This window comes from Podarcis muralis, chromosome 4 (assembly GCF_964188315.1).
Source record: "Podarcis muralis chromosome 4, rPodMur119.hap1.1, whole genome shotgun sequence".
Taxonomy (NCBI): Eukaryota; Metazoa; Chordata; class Lepidosauria; order Squamata; family Lacertidae; genus Podarcis; species Podarcis muralis.
In genome coordinates this window covers 47,659,949-47,683,253 of record NC_135658.1, presented here as the reverse complement: position 1 = coordinate 47,683,253, position 23,305 = coordinate 47,659,949, and the positions used below count along the sequence as shown (strand labels likewise).

Sequence of the window (23,305 nt, the reverse complement as noted above, 5' to 3'; positions counted from 1 at the left end):
ATTTTGTTTCTTTGTTTTTCTTCCAGAAAGGAGATATCATTGATATCATCTGTAAAACCCCAATGGGTATGTGGACGGGACTACTAAACAACAAGGTGGGGAATTTCAAATTCATTTACGTAGATCTTATTACAGAAGAGGAATCTGTACCTAGAAAAATAAAGCCACACAAGAGGAGTAAAAGGGCCAAGCCTAATTCTCTTCAAGAACTCTTGGACCGACTCCATCTCCAGGTTGGTAAAACTCAAAAAAATTATTTGGTAAAGCTTCTTTTTGCATATCATGATCATTCTCAAGCTCAAAACTTGCAGCTTCAGGCCATACCTTAGGAGCCACAAGCAAGATTTGTTGTGTACTTTGGCTAAAATGGATAATTCCTTTGACCTCTAGAGTCAAATTGCTCCATTTATTAGGCAGCTATCAAATTATCACCCAGGTTGGTTGCATGCGTGTGGCCAGATAATAATCAGATAAGATAGCCAATAATCAGATAAGTGCCAATCAGGTATTGAAGGGGAGACTAAATAAATCCTCTGCTCCCCCTCCCAAAGGGTTGCTTGATGCTGTCACTGATGATCTGACTAGGGTTATGCATGTGCAACTGACTCCTTGTGCAGACTAGAGTCACAGGTGGCACATCTGCAGAATGGGAAAGTTCCTCAGATTTATATTGATGTTTGGTAACATCAATATACAGTAATATGTCTCTGACAATGTAGTTTGGGGGTTACTCTGTGAAATTAGATCCAAGCTCCCAGGTGACCCAGATCTGATGACATGCATAAAATCAATAGTATATAATCTTACCACTTGTATTTTCTCAGCATTCAAAGTGTTTCACGTACATCTATTAAAATAGCTGCTTTGGTTGTCCTCAGAGGAAAAGGCAGGGTATATATTGTCTAAAATGAATGATCAGGTTATAAAATTGTTGGGGGTAATCTACGATTCTCCAGTTGTTACTGGACTAAATTACCACCATCTCCGACCATTGGCTATGCTGACTGGGGTTGATGGGATTTGAACAACAACTGGAGGACCATAGAGTATCCTTCCTCATTTTACAACAGTCCTATATGGAGGGATGTATTATTTCTTTGACTGTAATACAGAGAAAATAACAATAACCTCCTGAACAAAGTGTTGTAAGGGTTGCTAAAATAATACGTGATACAAGCTTCCAGTGCTTAAGAAAGCTTCTGTATTTAAAAAAATCAAATTGATATTTATATAATTAAGATGATTATTCATCAGATCTGAGACAACAAGTAGACATCAGGAACCAAATCTGAGCCATAAGCAAGGATATAAACCTATCTTGAAGCAGCAATTCTTTCGATGAACCTGCCAATTGTATACTTAATATCCTTCACTCCACTTTCGTTATCACTGGAGAATGGTTTGTAGCTGATTTCAATGTAGTTCCTATATATAAAACTTCCACCCATAGTATTGGTCTCTTTAACTAGGCATGTCCAAAGTCTGTTTCGGGGTCTAATCCGGCCCCTGGGGCAGTTTATTTCCCGGGATAAAATGTCCTTAGAAAACCTCAACAACTTCAATCCTAAAAGAAGCTCAACAACTTCAACTTCAATCCTAAAAAAAGGTCAACAACCTTGGCTGGCCCTTTGGTTGGCCCCCATGGCCCTTCACTTCACCAAATCTGGCCCTCTTTCAAAAAAGGTTTGGACACCACTTATTAAACCATAGAAAAATATTATAGCATTGATGTAAAGCAATATAATCAGCATTTTTATTAATGCTTCAGAATCACATTTTGTTGTTGTTAATTAGTCCTCTTAACTTTGCACAGTAAGATACATAAATGCTTTTTTTTTCACATGGACAGTCTTCAGAAATGTATGCCTATAAATATATAGCATGCCACAAAATAAAAGACATGCCTGTGCTACTGCACTTTATGTTGTGTGCAAAAACTGCAGTCCTGCTTGAAATGGAATACTTATAAATTATACTGGTGACATAATGATTTCCTCCTACAAACTAGATATAAATTTTTCTTTATATAATATTCAGCAATGATTTGTTTGAAAACTGCATTAAAGAGGAATGTAAATCAATTGTAAAGTAGGAGAAAAGGTCTTCAAAGGGTTAGGTTTGCCCCAGCCTGCTTGTTGAAACCTTTCACTGAAACTGTAGGTGTATAAATAAAGAAAAACATATAAAGTTCTGAGTGCATTTCTAAAAAAACTTGGGAATAATCTTGCCAAAGTGAAGCAGTTGTAAGGAAAGGTGCATAAAATCTTCAGATGAATCCTGAGTAGAACTGAGGCTCAGGAGCTTCAGAAAGATTCTGGACTTATCCAAGCTGAAGCAGGATCTCTCTGGAGTGCTCCGAACCAAACTGGGGGCCACTGAAGCATATACGGAAAACACCAGAGTGGGCCCAAAGAGGGAGAGTTCTTTGTGACTGACAAGTTTAATCAGGGAACAAGTTTAGCTTCTGGAGGGATTACTATGCCTGCAAATGTCATTCAATTTTGTCAAAAGGAATAAAATGCCCCATTACTGAATGTAGCAGGGGGAAACCAAGTGCCCTACCAGAACAAGGCAGCCTGTTTTCTGAAATGCCAGGTCAGGGCCAAATCAGGGTTCACACCCCTGAAACACACACACACACACACACACACACACACACAAAATTGCTTTTCTCTTCAGCAATACAATCAAGAGAGGAAAAACTGTCAATGGAGAAAATAACAGAAGTATGTTGTTTTTTTCAGGACTACTCATCAACCCTCTTACTAAATGGCTATGAGACTCTGGAAGATTTGAAAGATCTAAAAGAGAGCCATTTAATTGAACTTAATATTGAAAACCCAGAAGACAGAACAAGATTACTGTCGGCTATTGAGAATCTGCAAGACTATGAAAGTATGTCTGAAGTCTCCATTTGGTATTATATATCGTCACTTTTATGTGTAAACCTCCATGTCCCCTACCCCGGGGGGGGGGGGGGACTGTGATGGTGATGGTGGGATCTACAGTAGTAGCCAACATGGTGATGGGGGGGCTACAGTAGTAGCCAACATGGTTGAATTTCAGCTCTTATCAACCCCAGCCAGTATGGCCAATGTTGTTATTGTTGTTGTTTAGTCGTGTCCAACTCTTCGTGACCCCATGGACCAGAGCATGCCAGGCACTTCTGTCTTCCACTGTCTCCCGCAGTTTAGTCAAACTCATGCTGGTAGTTTCAAGAACACTGTCCAACCATCTCGTCCTCTGTCGTCCCCTTCTCCTGGCCAATAGGCAAAGGTAAAGGTACCCCTGCCCGTACGGGCCAGCCGTGTCCGACTCTGGGGTTGCACGCCCATCTCGCTTAAGAGGCCAGGGGCCAGCGCTGTCCGAGGACACTTCCAGGTCACGTGGCCAGCGTGACGAAGCTGCTCTGGCGAGCCTGCACCAGCGCAGCACACGGAAATGCCATTTACCTTCCCGCTAGAAAGCGGTACCTATTTATCTACTTGCACTTAAGGGTGCTTTTGAACTGCTAGGTGGGCAGGAGCTGGGACCGAACGATGGGAGCACACCCCACCACGGGGATTTGAACCGCCGACCATGCGATCGGCAAGTCCTAGGCGCTGAGGTTTTACCCACAGCGCCACCCGCATCCCCTCCTGGCCAATAGTCAGGGCTAACTGGAGTTTTTTCTGGCAACATCTGGAAGGTATCCCCTTGTCTACCCCTGGTCTAATGGGCTACCATAGGTGTGCCTTTAAAAGATACTTCCAGTCTGCCAACACTCAGCTTCATGGGATGACCCTGAGTTCTAGCTGTATAAGGAGAGAGTAGGAAAACTCCCAACTAATAGGGGTTGAACTGTCAGTAATTGATCAAGCTAGAAAGTGTGCAGTTGAACCACCTGAGCACCTTTTTGGTTAAACAGAGGTAGGAGCTCCATCGGGCCAGGACCATGTATGTCTTCATGATGTCAGATGGAGGAATCTCTGAAGTAACTCCCTCTACCCTTAGAGAGGGAGATCTAATGCTTCCAAAAGGCCCTTTGATGCTCTTGCAGAGGCCATAGGACTGCAGGGCCCACTATCTGACTCATAGTTATAAAGAAGCTCTTAGCAAGACATTCTGCACTTAGCTTAATGCATGTATAAGGAACACTTTAATAAAGAAACTTGAAGCGGGTCTCAATGGCAAATTGATCTTTCCTATAGAAGAGTAGCGTTTCCTCCCAGTGTAGATTGGTAATGCGGAAGATAAGAAAAACCTGCAAAAGTATGCAATGGGATATATTAGGTCATCCAGTCAAGTAATTATAATGAAAGAACGGCAGCCAACATGATCCTGGGGTTAACTCTTAGCAGAGTAACTAATTCTGCATGACCTTGGCAATACCATTGTGTTTAAGTCAACCCGAGTGGAAAATTGGGTTGAAAAAGCTGGACATCGTTGTTGTAACTAAATATTGCATCTGAAATCAACTTTCCAAGGTCAATATTTTTTTCTTAAATAGGCATGACTCTGTCTACTATAAATGATTTCCTAATTAAAATTGATTATCTGTACTGCTTAGAAGTGAGATGCATAATTACCCAATTGTACAAGAGAATCTAGATTCTGACCACAGAAATTACACTAAAGTGACAAAAATATAAGCATCACCTACAAATAGAAATGATCTTTTGTTGAGACTGTATGGGAAAATTCCACTTAAAATAAAAAGCTTGTCTTCCTTTAACAAAGATCCATAGCACTACGGCTCCTCTTTTGAAGGTTTAGATGGCTGACTCACATGTAGGCCTAATATGACATGTGAGTTTTTTCAGTTTCCCAAAATTTAGACAATTGGCCTTCCATTAGTTTGACTCTACAGGAAATAAATTACATCAACAATAACTTTATTTTTCCTAAAATAAAGTCCAAAGAAGACTGACCCTGATCTTGTGAACAGGATTTGTACTGCTAAAAATCCATTGTGAATCCCTTCCATGTGAAGCCATAGCAAATTCAATCGAGCTCCCCACAACTGATGACTTCACACCACCTGAGCAACTCTGCAGCTGTTCTTATAGCTAAAAGATGTCTACTTTATTGTTAAGAGTTTTATTACCAATAAAGCGGATTGAATTGTATGATGAAATGAACTTCCAGCCCTCAGACCACTTTCTCGAGAACTGAACTGACCCCAAGAATATAGCAACTAGAACATCATCCAGTGTCTTTATAACAATTGTGTTTTGGGTAATAAGAGCCCTTTACATTTTAAACCCATCACCTGCACAGTATTCACAATGAGGAATCAAAATGATTGTTGTGACTCACCACTGAAATAATTTCAGGGCACAACTCTTGGAATTCTAAGAGCGCAGGTGGCCCATGGACTACATGCCTGGATTTTCTGCACATAGAAAACTAGCATATCACTATGCTAGAATCCATCTCCCTTATATGCTAGATTATGTGTCTAGGAGTCTTTATACTTGAGTAAAAAACTAAGCATGCAATCACTCATCTACAGAGTGTGGGTTGTATCCCAGCAGAACTAGCACATATCTCTATTTGGATCTGACGATCAGTTCTAAATGGACCTGCGGTTCAACTGAAGGACATATCTAGAGCTTCACCAGGAGATGTCAAACTCATGCATACAACAATTATTCTCCAAACAAAGATCCTTTCAACTGCCATTTTCTTTATGAAGCAAGCCATATTGTCACAACTTCCATTGCAGTGATCTAGACACCTGTACATTTGCAAAGGCAGGTTCCAGGGGCAAAACAAGGGCAAAAATGGAGATAATGAATATTTATAGCATAGCTCTTGTCAGTGTGTATGCATCAGCCTTATATTTCTTCAATATCCATAGCCTAATCCTACAGACTAAAGTAGTATCAGACTATACATGTCAAAATGATGCATATCATAGACTGTGCTAACCCTATCTTAGACAACTCTGACTGAAAGCCATTTATCTTTTATGAAACTGCTATGCTTTAGGAAAATTACATGACTTCTAGTAGCTGATAAGATAGCATGTTCCGCTGATTCTGCAACATTTAATAGTAGCCCTTAAAAAAAAATTCTATCCTGGGCCTTTAACTAATATTTAACAGATTAAAACCAGCATCTGCTTTAAGTGGTACAATGCTTCAAATCAAAACTTGTGCATTGAGTCACGAAGCAAGCTTGCTACTTTTGAAATTAGAAGATTGAAGATTGGCATATGCTTCAACTTTCTGGTCTTTGGAGTTGTAGTCCTTTGGTATAGCAAGGTCTCAGCTTAGTTAGGGTCCCAGGAGTGGCCTGAAGGGACAGCTGATGCACTCCTACTGGGACTGGGAGGAGTCTCCTCCACATTTGGCCAACAACCCCTTGATAGGACAGTTTGCATGGAGCAGAGGCAGCTCACTTACACCTCTTCCTAATGGGCTTTTCTGGCCCATAGGTGCTACAGTGCTGGCATTTCCTCCTTCCATATAGGGCAAAGGATTAATTTAGCTGCTGCATAGGTTGATCCAAAGCTGATCTTTTGGAGTAAGGTGTTTGGGTTCTAGTGGTTCTACCATTGGTAAACTTAAGGACAGACTATTGCAATGCATTATCTGTTGAGCTACCCATGAGGCTCATTCAGAAGCTGCAACCTGCTTTCAATTCTGCAGCCATGTTTTTCTCAGGCATAGGCTACGGACACCTATATAAACACCTGTGTTGAAGGAGTTGCACTGGCTGCCAGTATACTACTGAACTATCTTCAAGGTCTTACTATTAGTATTGTTGTTGTTTAGTCGTTTAGTCATGTCCGACTCTTTGTGACCCCATGGACCAGAGCACGCCAGGCACTCCTGTCTTCCACTGCCTCCCGCAGTTTGGTCAAACTCATGCTGGTAGCTTCAAGAACACTGTCCAACCATCTCGTCCTCTGTCGTCCCCTTCTCCTTGTGCCCTCCATCTTTCCCAACATCAGGGTCTTTTCCAGGGAGTCTTCTCATGAGGTGGCCAAACTATTGGAGCCTCAGCTTCAGGATCTGTCCTTCCAGTGAGCACTCAGGGCTGATTTCCTTCAGAATGGAGAGGTTTGATCTTCTTGCAGTCCATGGGACTCTTAAGAGTCTCCTCCAGCACCATAATTCAAAAACATAAATTCTTCAGCAATCAGCCTTCTTTATGATCCAGCTCTCACTTCCATACATCACTACTGGGAAAACCATAGTTTTAACTGTACGGACCTTTGTCGGCAAGGTGGTGTTTCTGCTTTTTAAGATGCTATCTAGGTTAGTCATTGCTATTATACTATTAGTATATAAAGCCCCAAAAGAAATGTGGCCAGTGTTCTTAAAAGATCACCTTACTCCTTATACCTCTGCAGGTTCTTTGCATTCTGCCACTGAGGCACATCTGACAGGGCTTGGCAGTGTTTGACTGCCCTCAATGAGGAATTGGGAATTTAGTGTAGTGGCACTGGTGTTGTAGAACTCTCTCCGTAATGAAATTTAAGTTTGAAATCAAACTGGTTGCCATCTGTAATGAGGTGTTTTTTTAGGCAACAACTTATAAATTGATTATTTATTGTGAAAATTATCTACTTTTTATAACTTCCTTGTAGGACGAGTCATTCTGCACTTCTGTTTCCTTCCATTTTGTATTTTGCTTTGATTCTATTTGTCATGTTTTTTTAGTTTTGAGATTCATACACTCCATTTTTGAATAGGTCTGTGACATAGAAATGAATAAATAAATTTGGTGGAAGAAATCAGCCCTCCGTTTCTCTTTCCCCAATAGTAGATTGTGCCCCCTGCTGTTCCTAGAACAGTGATTTTTTCCCCATCTTTTGGGGAAGCACGTGCAACACTGGTTTTCACATACGATTCTTCCTATAGGATTAGGGTGCTATGAAAGCGTGCCGTTTTTGGTTATGATTTATTTTTGACATTTTAAATCCCACCTTCCTTCCCCAGAGTTCAGGGTTATGAGCAGAGTTCAACTTATGTTGTCCTTGCAATATGCTGAAAGATAGTGACAGGAGCCAAGGTCACCCAGTGAACTCCATGGTTGAATTGGGATTTGCATCCAGGCCTCCCCAATTCTGCTACCCTACACTGGCTTTCTGTGATATGAATGGAAATTGGCTTGTAAGTTGTCTGGTGCCCTTCCTGCAGGTCGAACCAAAGCAGCCACATAACTATCAATCTTTTACTCAAAGGGATTTTTATAGCATATTGTTTCAATTTTACAGATGAACAAGACCAAGAAGCAGAGCAAGTGCCACAGACCTTAAGCCCTGACCTCAGCTTTAACAAGTCACAGTTAAATGACTGTCCAAGAGACTCTGGTTGCTACATCTCACCAGAAAATTCAGATAACAGCAAAGAAGACCTGGATACAGAGAACCTGCCTGACATGGTGCGGGCAATCACCATCACTGAATCAAACTGAAAACGGCTCGCATTTCCAGCATAGTGACTCACAATGAATTTGCCACTTCAGCAAATGCATGGAACTGATCTGTTAGTCTGGGCATGCAATAATTGACAGTACCATGCATTATCAATGAACATTAAGACTGGACAAGCCATTTGATTTCCATCTTTTAAAAAACTGCAAGAACAGATAAGTCTGTTGAATCTTCTATATGTTTGAGCAATTGCATTTTTATACATTATTTGTACAGTAAACTGCTTTTCTATCATGTGAGAGTAACTAGATAATGGTTTATAGTTCCAAGATTGTTCATTTCCAAAAAAAAAAAAAAAAAAAATCAAAATATTGTAAATAGTGTATGTAATTGCTATTTTGCAAGTTATCTTATCCTTTGTATCTAATTATAGTTCCTCCACCACCACCACCAAAACGCCACTGTGATTAAAATGTAGCCAGGCAAATATTTAAATATGAATTTTTCTTGCCCTAATTTCAACAATGCAATGCAGAGTTAACTCTAATCATCACTTAAAACGATTTATATTGTCATAAAGTAAAGGAATGTTAATATATATAGAAATTAGACTATAATCGCACTGGGTAGTGTCTTCCAAATACACTGTGCTCCTTTTTATAAAGGGTTTACTTATTCCTTTTGTTGTTTTCTTTGTAAACAAGTGAAAGGAGAGTTATTAGAAGCAAGTGATTTTCTTTTTCTTAATTCTCTATTTCAAACCCTTCTTCAGTGTGCTTAATATAAACATAAACATTCAGAAATTTCTATTTATTAGTGAACAGTCAATTACAGGTTGAAAAATGAGTATATAACATTGTCCATCCCTCAGAGAACTATCATGTCTGCATGTATCTTGCAATGAAGTTTTTTCCATTCTCTTCTTAAAAGTACTCTCCTTGAAAAATAAACCAATATCACTGAGTCCATTTAATTGTTAACGTTTATATTTCTACCCCTATTATTTATACTAAATATTTTTCAGAACATTTTATTCTGTATTATAACAACATAGACAACATATACCGTAGCAACATGTTCCATATTATAACAACATATCAACATAGAAGCTCACACTTCACAATATAACTCCCATTTTAAAAATATATAGTTTTAATTACAAATTGGAATTTATTTAATTTGTAAGGTGGAAAGCAAAACCTACTAAAGATGGGTGAAAAATATGGTATTCTGATGTAAAAATGGTTCAGTGAACCTATATTGTTCATCAGTCTGTAGAAGATCAACTCCCCACTGCAACTTCTGGAATCCATTCTGGACTCCAGAGGCCCACTAGTGGACTCCGCTAATGAACCTGCCAGAAGCTGGCAGGTTCAGACTTTATCAGGTGCTTCCATGTTGGCATGGAATATGTTCTTTTCTGTGGTTCTCTTATATTTGGAAGCCTGGAACCAATTTGTGGTAGAAGTATGCAGATGCCTTTCACACAACTGTTGTCTTTGCAACCAACTCCGTTTGGAAGAACTAGTGTGAATTGCCCCATGTACATGATTGCAAGTTTCCAAATATTAAAGCAATAACCAAGGGTGATATGCAACTAATTTTGTACTCGGAGTAGAACCACTGAATTTAATGAACATGTCCACATTAAGTCCATTGATCTCAATGGGTCTAATTTGAGTAAAATGTAGTTGACTGCCACCCATAATAAAGAATTAATACCTGGTTAGTATTACCTGAAAGAAGTAGAACCTGGCTAACAAGGTGCTAACTTCCAAGCTAAGACCCCCAAAAGTGAATTCTGTATTAGAGCAGGATGTGAGATATGGGACTGCACAAGTTACTCACAATATTTTCAGGTGCACAGCAGGCAAGGAACAGAGGCTGTGATCCAGGCATAGGCAAACTCGACCCTCCAGGTGTTTTAGGACTACAACTCCTACCATCCTTGACCACTGGTCCTGTTAGCTAAGGGTGATGGAAGGTGTAGTCCGAAAACATCTGGAGGGCTGAATTTGCTTACGCCTGCTGTGATCGAAGGGTGCAGTTGTGGCATCCCTGCACAGCCCTACCCAAGCAGCCTCGCAAGGCTCAGATCTGGGGAGGGTGGTGCGAGAAGGGCACAACTGCCATTCAGCTTGGGGCTGGTGTCACTCCAGTGGCAGCGAGGGCTGAGTATGAGTGATGGGCTCCGTTTGTTCTCCACCCTGCCCCTGGCATGTGTGTGCAAACATGTGTGGGCACACACAGCTGCCCCAGGCAGCATGGAAACACACTCCACCACTGGAACTAGTGGTTAGCAAAATCCACTTTTCCCCAATACCCCAATGCCCTGGTCACTGACCATCCCCTGCTGTACACTGTCTACTCCAGCCGCTTGCAATATTTTGGTGGAGCCAGACAGGTATTGGAAAACAGACTTAAAGGATGTGGGTAGAAAGCCATTATCAGACTAGGACCTGGGAGAACATGATTCATGGCCATGAAGGTCACTAACCTTCACAGGGTTGTGATGCAGATTAAATAAGGAAGGAGAGAACCATGTTTGCCACCTTCAGCTCCTTAGAGAAAAAAGGTGGGATATAAATGCAATATATAAAATAAATAAAAACCTTGAAATAATTATAGTCTAAACCAGGAAAACTTAGCTTGTGCAAATAGCACCAGTACCCAAAGCTTTAAAATGAACAGGGGAAGAAAAGTGCTTTATTGTTGTGGAAGTGACAAAGAGTTTTGATATTAAAAGCCAGCAGTTCTCAAAAGTTATGTTCAGCATTTAAAATTCTACATGAATTGATTAGCTCCACACTGTACAGTACCTTATAATTTCAAACAAAAGCCTAGGTACTACTCATCCAATTAAAACCTACTCAACTGAAAATCCTATTTATCAGAAACAAATGTTTGTCCTATCTATACCGTCAACAAACTATTCACATGAGCGGCTAGCAATAAACAACAGAAAGCTGCACAATGAATGTCAATTAATGCAATTTGCTTTTCAAATAAACTTGCTCTCTATGTGCACAGCGTAAGTACTGTCCTGTGTAACCATTATATAAAGGTCAATTAACTTCAATTCTAGTTAACGTGCTTATACTAAAATAAACCCAGCAGAGAACCTTTTTTTTTTCCCATTCTGTGCCGCTTGGTACACAAAGAAGTTGAAAACACTTTTCTCCCAGAATACTCCATGTTTCATGTTATAGATCATTCTGAAACACACAAAGTCTTTGGCATCTACTGGGTGCACTTTTCTGCAACTTTAATGTAAGATTTCATTATCTGGCACACCATATAACCATGTCAGGAAAGCAGAGGTCCGCAGTGTGTTGGCATGCAAAGACTTTAAGACATGCACATTAATCCAAGACAATGCCAACACCTCTCTTGAAGTTGAAATCTTTCCTAAAGATAGCCCCAATGCTTTCAAGATTGTAAATGGGTTTTATCTTTGGCCTCAGAATGTCAGCATTTATAGCAAAAGTCAATCAAGTGCTTCCTTTGCTTAATCAGGAGGAATATTTGCCATGTAATGGGCAGCTTTGGAAGCCCTTGTGTGGAATTATGCAAGCAGCACTAATTGAAAGGCCCATCAGTGGTTTAGAAATAATTGAAGCAAAAGCAATTGGTTGAAGTCAGGAGTATTGGTCTGGGAAGGTACAGAACCCTATCCTCGCCAAAAAAGAAAAGGGAAAAAGGGGAAAAAGGGAAACTGTAAAGGCAGGTAATTTGAAAGAGCATTTGGTCTGACTGCTGTGTCATCATTCGCTTTTCTGCTGAATCTTTGTTTCTTTAGATCAGCAGTTTCGAAATGTTTTTTCCCCTACAGTGAACCACAGAATTTTATTTTATATTGTTCAAGAAACACATGACTTCTTTCAGCATCTGGTGTGCCCTTGCCATGGCCAAAGTAATGGTGACCTGGCAACCCACTTCCAATCTTCCTTTGGTGGGTACAAAATTTATTATCTGGGATAGTATTAGATAGAGTCAGTTCATACAGTCATTTTTTAATTCAGTGAAGTCAACCCAAGTCATCTTTTCCAATACTTGGCACGCTAGTCTAGCCTTGAAAATGTTCTAACATAACTCAAGACCTCTTTGCTCATTTTCTGAATGAAGGGTCAATGTGGATACAAAGTGGGTCTGTGGGATGTACATTTACCTCCCCATCCCAGAAGTCACAAGGTTCCTCTGGCCCCTCCCAGGTGAAGGAAAAAACTTCTGAAGTGAAGTGCCTTTTCTATCAATGTAGCCTCCCTGAACGGTTTGGTACAGTGCATATACTAAACTATGGAATTCACTGGATGCGGGTGGCGCTGTGGGTTAAACCACAGAGCCTAGGACTTGCTGATCAGAAGGTCGGCAGTTCGAATCCCCGTGATGGGGTGAGCTCCAGTTGCTCGGTCCCTGCTCCTGCCAACCTAGCAGTTCGAAAGCACGTCAAAGTGCAAGTAGATAAATAGGTACCGCTCTGGTGGGAAGGTAAAAGGTGTTTCCATGCGCTGCTCTGGTTCGCCAGAAGCGGCTTAGTCCTGCTGGCCACATGACCTGGAAGCTGTACGCCGGCTCCCTCGGCCAGTAAAGCAAGATGAGCGCCGCAACCCCAGAGTCGGCCACGGCTGGACCTAATGGTCAGGGGTCCCTTTACCTTTATGGAATTCACTATGACAAGATGCAGCGGCAGCTACCAACTTGGATGGCTCTAAAGGGGGACAGACAACTTGATCAAGAATGGGTCTATTGGTGACTACTAGTCATGATGGATATGTTCTACTTCCACTGTTGGAGACAGTATTGCTGCAAATCACAAGTGAGAAGAGTGCTTCTGTGATCATGTCCCATTTACAGGTTTCTCACAGGCATCTGGTTGGCCCGTGTGAGAACAAGATGCTGGACTAGATGAGTCTTTGATCTTCTCCTGCAGGGCTCTTTTTCTGTTATTAAAATGACTAGGGAGTTACATTTTTATATGTGTTAGAAGATCACCAAATGTTTATTATTAAGTTTTCGTATCTTAAACTTACATAACACGTCATGTACCCGAAAAAAGTCCCAAAGTGATTTATAAGACAATAAAATACAGAAATACAATTGAAAATCCATTAAAACAGTGCAATACAAAACTGGTTTACTACAGAGAAAGCCTCTGTAAAAGAATATCCAGATGGGTTGGCTTAGCTATGTAAAAATAAGCATGACAGCAAGACTTCAAAATCAGCATGTTTTTACAAATACCTGCAATGTCTTATATAAACCCTGACACAGAATCATTTTCAAAGAAATCAGTGAAACTAATTCAGGTCAGTGCTTGGTTTCTTTTGTTTGTTTTAAAAGTATTTTAGTTGCTGATCTGATATTTCTGAAAACAAATATAATTCAATGTGGCAGTTGGCATCTTTTTTTTAATAAATCACATATTCTGGATTACAAGGAGTTAGGAGTCCCAAAAGCCTCAATATAATTTTGAAGTACTTCCAAGTGGCCAGCAAAGGACAGATGAGGGCACAGACCTTAATGAATTCCTACAAATACGTAACCGGAGTTTTAAAAATATAAACTATTGGGGGTTATTCCAAGACAAATCACAAGCTCTGGGGAACTCTGGAGTTAAGGGAAAGTTCAGTTAAATCAATGCACTGCAAGACCCATTCAGACAAATTGGACCAATATAATTTCAGAGTTCAAACCTCGCAGCTTGACATTGCTCTCCATTCTTCTTGACAGGGCAAAGTACTATAGCCCTTCATTTTTATTAATCACTATGTATTTGTGTTTTAAATACTATTTGCTGTGCCTAACTATTTAAACCAAGGACTATCCCCCCAAAAGCAATGGCTGGGTTGACTGCATTCTTTTTAACAATGTGGTCCTTGTTTTATCAAACCACCAATATTCAGACTTTTGCCAGTTTACCTCTCAAGAAATTCAACAGAGGAATGTAATCATAAGTCAGCTGGTCATCTCATCTACTGAAACCTCAAGTGATTTTTCAAAGTCTGTGGGTTTTAAACAATATTGTATCATGGACATTTTGTTTATTTTCTGTAAACCCACACACAGCTTTGTTGCGGTCCACAGTCCCAAAATATACATACAACAATAAATATCAACAGTTAAAAAGGTAAAGGTACCCCTGCCCGTACGGGCCAGTCTTGCCAGACTCTAGGGTTGTGCGCCCATCTCACTCAAGAGGCCGGGGGCCAGCGCTGTCCGGAGACACTTCCGGGTCATGTGGCCAGCGTGACAAGCTGCATCTGGCGAGCCAGCGCAGCACACGGAACGCTGTTTACCTTCCCGCTGGTAAGCGGTCCCTATTTATCTACTTGCACCCAGGGGTGCTTTCGAACTGCTAGGTTGGCAGGCGCTGGGACCGAGCAGCGGGAGCGCACCCTGCTGCGGGGATTCGAACCGCCAACCTTTCGATCGGCAAGCCCTAGGCGTTGAGGCTTTTACCCACAGCGCCACCCGCGTCCCATATCAACAGTTATTAAGGTGTAAAATTGGCCATGCTAGCCAACAGAGGAGCTTTCGCTTGTACATACGAATTTCTGATTTTCACTGCCTCTGAGAGGAATTTTGCTACAGCCAGTGTAATAGTATCGAATTCTAGATTTATTTTTTGATTAAGTGATCTAAACAACTTGCTAAATAAATAAGCAAATAATATGGCTGAACAAGATAGGCAATTATTTTCTAAATTCCTCTGTAGTAGAATCATAGAAGTGTAGAGTTGGCATGGAACATAAGGGTCATCTAGTCTACCTCTGGCAATGGAGGTATCTTTTCCCCCCAGCATGAGGTATCAACCCATGACCCTGAGATGAAGAGCCTCATGTTGTACTGACTGTGTCTCTGTCAGTCTCCAAGTAAAACCACAATCCTCCAGCTAAATGCGTTTTAATCTAGTGATGTGTATGTGAAAAGAGCCACACCTATATTAAAACAACCTTGGCTAGGGGTGGGGGAAAGGTTGTTCTCTTCTCGGATCAGCTTTTTCTTATTCAGAACTTTCCAAGACGGTCCATCCAAGATGGTCTTGTCTCAAACGGCAATTGTCTAACCTTAAGCTCTCAGAGCCTGGTCAGCAGGTTTGACAAAAACTTCAAATAGTCCTTTGGCTCCGTCAACCCTCTCCTGTCCCAACCTCATTAGTCTACAGCAATATCAAATGTAGACCCAGATGTGTATTTGCATCAACTTCTGCACACAGAGGTGGTCTGCATGCACTGTTAAGCCAAACCATGACTTCGTGCATATGGACAAGCATGGCAGATTCTGGAGAGAAGATTGTGGCTGCTGGTTTGGTTTCAGTCCTGCTGCTGTGAGCTAAGCTATGGTTCAGCTTAACATGTTGTCTGAACCCAAGCTCATGGTCTGTCTCCTCCAGACAAAGCAAGAGCTGTAGAGCCAAGGATGAACCTTGGTTAAAGCTCATGTCAGCTTAAGAGTAACTTTTGCTGAATCGGGGTAACAATGTAAAATGGTTGCAATGGGATTTGCTCAGAACCTTTTCTTGATTTCACAAAGATTACTAGCACTGTATATTTGTATGTGATAGAGATCCTTATGTGTTAGCTATCTTTTCCTACAAAAAGCATTAAATAAGATTTCTTATTAACTGGCAAAAACAGCAGTGAGACAGCTCAGTGGACCACCTGAGAGCCTTTTCAGAGAAGAAAGTATGATTAATAACTCATGTCTTATATTTTGATAAGGCTTCAAGAAATATGCCATCTGAGGCAGCCAGTTTGGATTCAGGCAATACCTCCTACAAAGCATCTTGAACATCATCAGGGTCTTGTGGAACAACATTTTGATTAGCTAAGTGAAAATGAATCACAAGTGTTGGCATACAGTAATGCTACAGTTTTTATTCAAGGAATGATCAATTGGTTGCAGAGTTGATGAAACATTAAAGCAGGAAGATCAATGGAAGACATTATATCCTTATAAGACTCTGAGATCCTCTGCTCAAGGCCTTAAAGGTTCCACCATCCTCATCAGACACGGATCATAATTACAAAGATATGGTAATTGGGGACATTAAATCAAGCACACAAGCGAGATCTGCTGTCACAGCAGGAACTCCTTCACTGAGAGCTGGCAAATATTTTCTCTCTCTCCCACTATTGGCACAGCAGGATCATCAGCCAGCCACTGGCACAGTGGCTGGCCCCATTTTCAATCTGTTGTAGCTACACCCTGTTGAAGTAATTCAGTTAATTGCAGGCATCAATCTTCAGAGAAATCTTTTGCTCTGCTTGTTGTAAGAGATATAAGGAAGACAATGAAACAATGTAGCAGCACACACAAGACTCTGGAAATTGAGCCAGAAGTCCGTACTGGGGAGGGAAAATCTTCCATAATAGTTTAGGTGTTTTAAAAATGCCTTAGAGTTCAATCCTAGGCATGTTGATTGCTTACAAGGGCTTTACCACCAATGCAAGGTTTCTGTGCTGAGGATGAACCTATATAAGCAAGACATCAATTTATGAATATAACAAATGTTCTTTATTTACAGTGCTTTTACATAACATGCAATTCAGTTCCACAAATTCTCTATTATTCTCCCTGTCCTGCGGATTCGTTTAACTTCCTTCCTCATTGCACTTAACAGCTGCAGCTCAGTGTGTGTCTTCCAAGCAGCATAGAAGCAAACAATCAGAAAGCAAGAGCCCTCTGGTTCCAAGCCCTCCTCCAGTTTAAGATTTAAACTCTTAGTGATTAGACAAAGTGATTAGACGTTCCCAAGTGATGAAAGCCAAGTCAGAGACTGGCTAACAGGAGATTGGCTCTGGGAATATCAATCTGGAACTAAGGTCTCAATTATGTATGCTAAATGAGATAGCAGTTGGGAGATGGTTAACATCTTGAACTGCTTTAGTATCTACATGGAACCACTAAGTGAGGTCAGCTAGAGGTTTGGACTGAGGTGTCACCAGTATGTGGATGACACACAACTCTATGTTCCATCTACTAATCTCAGGGAGGCAGCTGAAATCCTGAGCTAGTGTCTTGAGGCAGTTCTGGGATAAATGAGGGCAAATAGATTAGACTGGAAAAACCTGCTAATCTGGATTGGTTTCTTTCAAGTGGAATTTAAAGGCATTTAGGTATGTTTCTGGCCTGTCCTTCTGCTCTTCTCCTTTTAGTGAGGAGAGTTGAGTTGGGTCTGCCCTTTTATATACATTTTATGGATGAGGATTGGTGGTTCTTCTTTTATTCATGCTTTTATTTGGGATTTTAGTCTTTATTTTTGCATTGCTCTGAGCCACTTCTGTGAATAAAGCAAATGCTGATGATAGCTGTTGTTCTTTTCTTTTTTAAAGGTTTGATAGATTGTAGTTCCTGCTACTTGGTTTTTAAGAATTGTTTTCAACTTAATTGTTTTTAATTGGTGTTCTGTATTATTATTATTATTATTATTATTATTATTATTATTTATACCCCGTCCATCTGGTTGAGTTTCCCCAGCCACTCTGGGTGACTGTATGTGTTTTAAGCCACATTGTGAAGGTTCTGTCAAGGTGAACTATCAATATATAAAATAAAATCATCACCACACAATCAGCCTGGTGACTAATAACCTCATATGCACAACCTCATACTACCTAGTAACCCACTGGACATTCCAAGAGCAGATAGAATCAATGGTTAGATGGTTGCTTTTTTCTTAAAGTAAGTTGGAATGATTATATCCACTGATGAAGAGAAAAAATAGATAAAATGAATAAGGGCCAACAGTACAATATGACGGTGGTTTGCCTTAATAGTAATATCACATGTTAAAAACAAACAAACAAGGGAGGTAATTATTCTGCTACATTTGGCACTGAGCCTGTACAGCTTGGAATGGACTTTGGCTTTTTCTATTTGACTTGGCACCAGCAGGCCTCATTTGGAGAGCTGCATGCCATGTGGGGCACCACATTTTAGAGGAGAGAGAGAAAAGCTGAAGCGAGTTCAGATGAGAGCAACAGAAATGATGATGGAGTCAGTAAATAACAGCTCTGAAGGAAGCTTAAGGGACTGGAGCCTCATCATTCGAAGGGGAAAGAAGACAGAGGGGAGGCATTATCGTCTTCAAATATGCAAAGTGCTGCTACACCAAAGACATGGGCCAATTATTCTCATTAGTGCACAAGCACTAAGCAAGTTGTAATGGCCTTAAGATGCAACAAGGAAAATGTTTAATTTTATTAGGAGAAAAATTTGAGAACTGTCAGAAACAGGAAGTACTGAAGCCGTTCAGCACCCAACTCTCTTCTACTGGAGATACAGAATGAGAAGGCTGTACAGGTCACACCCAAATATGTAGCTTTAGAACAGAGGGTGACTGTTCAATAAAAATGCTAGAAGTTTGATTTCAACTTCAGTTTCCTTCCATGCTGTGATGGGCTCATCTCAGTTTGGAACAGGGTAGTCTTTCCCACTCTTTTTGGCACAAATCTTCGAAGAGAACCCAGAACTCACAATATCTTATCTGTGAGGCTGGGCCAGCACAATTAAGGACCCTCAAAGCATTATGCCTGACAGTTGCTTGACAGTCCTTTTGTTTCCCTCTTTCAAACCCAGGAAATTCATTGTGCCTCTGAGGTTGGCAGATGTAGATAAGGAGCTGTGCTTGATCTGGTAAGTCACAAGAAAGGTCTGCAAAGCTCAGAAAGATCAGTGGCTAAGTTTCAAGATGGGAAGGAGGTAAAATGGCACCCAAGGAGTTGTTTATATAGCTCAGTTGGTAGAACATGAGTCTCTTAATCTCAGGGTTGTGGGTTCGGGTCCCACATAGGACAAGATTCCTGCATTGCAGGAGGTTGAACTAGATAACCTTTGTGGTCCTTCCAGCTCTACAATTCTGATTCTATAAGACGGGGTGGGAAACCTCCACCCCACGGGTCTAATAAAGCCCTCCAGGCATCTCCATCCAACCCTCAGAATTTTCTCCAGGCCACACCCCTCACCAACCCTGCTCTGTTCTTTCCTCAAGCCCTCAGCTGGTGGGGTGAAGTTGCAGCAATAACCTTCTAGCAGTGACATCACTGTCACTTCCTGGAATGGGCAAGGTAAGAGCTGTGCAGGCACACCAGTACAGCTAATACAGCACTCCCATTAGTGCACCCAGTATTCTTTGTGACCTTCCATGGAACCTGATTTACATGCAGCACTCATTTTGCAACCAACAGTTGCCTCAGGTGGTAAAATGTCTTCAGCCAGCCCTAAGCAGAGATGGGATACTTCCAGCATCTGTCACTGGGCCAACCCAACTTGGGACCTATTAAGTTGAAAACAGTCCCCCTATGCCTGACAATCCTTGGTTTTTGTTTCAGACTTTCAGTCAAATGCAGGATGTCAATCAAGCCCTTAGGACTGCTAGATTTATGTACTGTACTAGATTAGCACTGGAATTAATGTGACTTACTAGGTCTCAGCTTGTCTTCTGTATCAGGCCCAGCTGCCTGCTGATGGTGAGGAGTAAGCTGTGCACAGAGGTGGTCTAGGTTGCTAAAGACTGGGAAGGAGAGCTTGCCCTTGTCAAGCAGTGGCCTCCTAACATAGGGTGCTAAGCTTGCAAGGCAGGGGGAATGGCTCCATGTTGGGTATTGTTGCTGGCAGGATTATGTACCTGTCCCAGACTTTCTGCCTATAAGATATTTTTTTTAATTGAGGTCTTGATAATTTATTCACAGGTGGAAATGCATACACACTGCATAGAGTAAGTGACTTGTCCACAAGGGCGCAAGCAACCTTTTACATATTGGAGTCAATGGTAAATATTCCTTGCTTTGCTGGAAGGTGATTACTCCAAAAAGATAACTGGCATTGACTCTCTCAAAGCACTTTTTACATGAGATGGTAGTAGTTCTAAGATCAATGCATGGGCTCACAAAAGAACCAAGATGCCAGAATTCCTATTTCTCTGAGGTGGGGAGTGTGGAGAGAGAGAGAGACCAGCTTCTCTTTGCAAGCACAAGATTATTAAAGCCAGCTTGGCAGAAAAAGCAAACCCCAAGGAAAGGTGCCAAAGTTGGAGAGAACTGTGACGTTCTTTCGTAGCTATAGCAATAATTTTGCAAACGACTAATAATACAGAGTCAATAATCAGAAAGATGTTCTCTGAAGTGAACACTACTAAATTACTTCAGGGAGGAAATCAATTATCTCCAAGGTAGCTGCAGCTCCCCAGCTCAATATCCAAATTTATGATAGCCACTGCAGCTACAGAATGCTGAAATTCAAAACCTTTCAGCAAGGAAGTCACCGCGGTTTCTTGGGAAAACTGACAACTCCCCTGCATTACTGAAATATTTTTGACAACACTCTTTACTATATTTTTTTTTTTTTGTACCCTGCAGCACTATCAACACAAAATTCACGTCCAATGGCTAGACCAGCCATTCTCAACCTTTAACCCAGCATAGCCAATGTGGTTCCCCTCCAGCTGTGGTTGGACTGAAACTCCCATCAGCCCCAGCTAGCATACCTATTAGGTATGGATGATGGGAGCTGGTAGTCCCACAAATATCTGGATGACACCATACTGGCTACCCCTGCAGCATATTCACTGAATGCTCCCTCCTTAAAACCATCAGTTAAAAAATTGAGAACAAAGAGCACTCTAGACAAAACAACTTATATATTTGCTATATATTTGACTACACAGTGTATGTAGCAGTGAGAATGGCTACACACACCACCACCACCACCTTTCTTCCATTATGGAGCCCAAGGCAGTGTACATGTGGTAGCCAGGCAGTCATTAACCAAGCTCAGACCTGCTTGGTAAGGTGGCAAGACAACAACCTGGGAGTCATCTACCATTTTTATAGAAATGATGCTTAAATAAGGTGACATATATTGGAGTTTATACTGGAAATGCATAAGTGCTTTTATATATATATATATATATATATATATATATATATATATATATATGAGTTGCCCATCTCTACTATATTTTATAGACTCTTTCATGTACTAATCTGCTGGATATTGCTTCTTGCTTTCAGGATTACTAAACTATTATTCCAATGAACATTTCACTCCCTGGCTGTCCTCTTTCTTTATAATTGCAGTTAATGTGGAGCGCTTATGTACTATATCAATTTAATATCTGATATGGCCTCTGTCAAGGTATTACATCCTGCACTTACTGGGTGATGGACTCTAGCCTAATAGGGCTTTTCTGTCTCTAACTACCCTGATTCAGTGTCCATTTTGCTATTCAAATGGAACAGTGTCTGCTGAGATGGAAAACTAGAAAGCAATACTTAGATGGAATAATTTAAATTTAACAGCAGTTTAAAAGCATTTGTTTTAAATTGCAATAATAACAGAGGGAAAACACATATGGAAAAGCTGATTCATTTGTGACGAATACATCATCCAGAAAGCCTAATCTTTTGCACAGACAGCATACAAATCAATTGCAATATCTTTGACCATCTTTATGTTGTGGGTATTTAGACTGGAATGAACCTGCTAGGTATAGCTGTACATGTCACACTGAAAGAGGACTCCATGGCGGTCAAAGAACAGGAAGAAACAGTGAGATCCAAAGTGGACTCATCTCAAAAAGAAATAGGGAAAGGAGTTAAGTACACACTGCATGCAAATACATGTGACTGAACCCCAACACCATTTTTAAGAATGAAAAGCCACTTCAGGAGAGTGGAGAAATGGAAGGGGGCAAAGGGGAAATCAACTTGTTCTCCATCTACAGATACTTTGTCCCTAAACCACAGTAGAGTGTGGACGGACACACAGGTACCTGGGCTGTGTCTGCGTTTTCTCCTAATAGCACATGAGCTAGTAGCAGTGGAAGGAGAGGGATAATTTTGAACAGGGAAATGTGAGGACAGGAAAGATTTCCACTCATCTACCAGCTACATAGCTCAATCTGATTTGGACTCACCACTTGGTGACTGCTTTTATCTTAAAGAAACAGTGTGTGCTAAATTTAAATGTTTTTTTAAAATTAAGTATTTTATTTAAAAAGATAAAAAAAATAATGATACAATAAAATCCATGGATTTATGTCAGCATCACGACCAGTTCTAGTGCATACATTGATATAAAAAGCCCAGTCAGCTTGGGTCCCAAATATCTGAAGGAGCACCTCTTCCCATATAGAAATGCCCAACTGCTGACATCTGCATGGGACGTCCTGTTGACAGTTCTGTTGTCCTCTGTTCATGGGGCAGCAGTGCATGAAAGGGTCTTACCTGTGGTGGCTCCTCGGTTGTGAAATGCCCTCTCCTCTGAGGTGCACCTGGCCATATAATTTTATTTTATACATTTCATTGCCAGATCAAGCGCGGGTGGCACTGTGGGTTAAACCACTGAGCCTCTTGGGCTTGCCGGTCAGAAGGTCTGCAGTTTGAATCCCTGCGATGGGGTGAGTGCCCGTTGCTCGGTCCCTGCTCCTGCCCACCTAGCAGTTCGAAAGCATGAAGTACAAGTAGATAAATAGGTACCGCTCCAGTGGGAAGGTAAATGGCGTTTCCTTGCGCTGCTCTGGTTCTCCATAAGCGGCTTAGTCATGCTGGCAACATGACCTGGAAGCTGTACGCCGGCTCCCTCGGTCAGTAAAGCGAGATGAGCGCCGTGACCCCAGTCGGTCATGACTGGACCTAACGGTCAGGGGTCCCTTTACCTTAGCAGTGGAAGATGAGATGAGACTATCCCTGCCATTTAATATTTATGTAGTACGTGGTTTAATTATATTGAGCTGTGTGTAACCCACGAGGCAAAGGGTGAGCTATAAATGAAGTTGACTGCAGTGGGAGAAAGTAGCTGTTGATGAGGGCAGAAAATGTCTGAGGGTGGGAACAGACCCACTGGGAAAATGCAAACGGAGTGTGGTGTCAAGAAACAGGACAAATGTGACTCATTTAGGGAAACTGTATGCTTTGCTGATAAGCTGTAGCAGTT

General features: G+C 41.2%; 1 protein-coding gene across 2 annotated transcripts in view; it reads left to right on the top strand.

Annotated features, from left to right (window-relative positions):
* SAMSN1 (SAM domain, SH3 domain and nuclear localization signals 1) overlaps window positions 1-9,956 on the top strand; it is a 48,113-nt gene extending 38,157 nt beyond the window's left edge. For both annotated transcript variants that reach the window (XM_028726937.2, XM_028726936.2), the window contains exons 6-8: window positions 27-233; window positions 2,745-2,895; window positions 8,210-9,956. In XM_028726937.2, coding sequence (XP_028582770.2) covers window positions 27-233; window positions 2,745-2,895; window positions 8,210-8,409 — 558 coding nt within the window. In that variant the 3' untranslated portion in view covers window positions 8,410-9,956. The remainder of the gene's footprint in view (window positions 1-26; window positions 234-2,744; window positions 2,896-8,209) is intronic.
* Window positions 9,957-23,305: the final 13,349 nt, after the last annotated feature.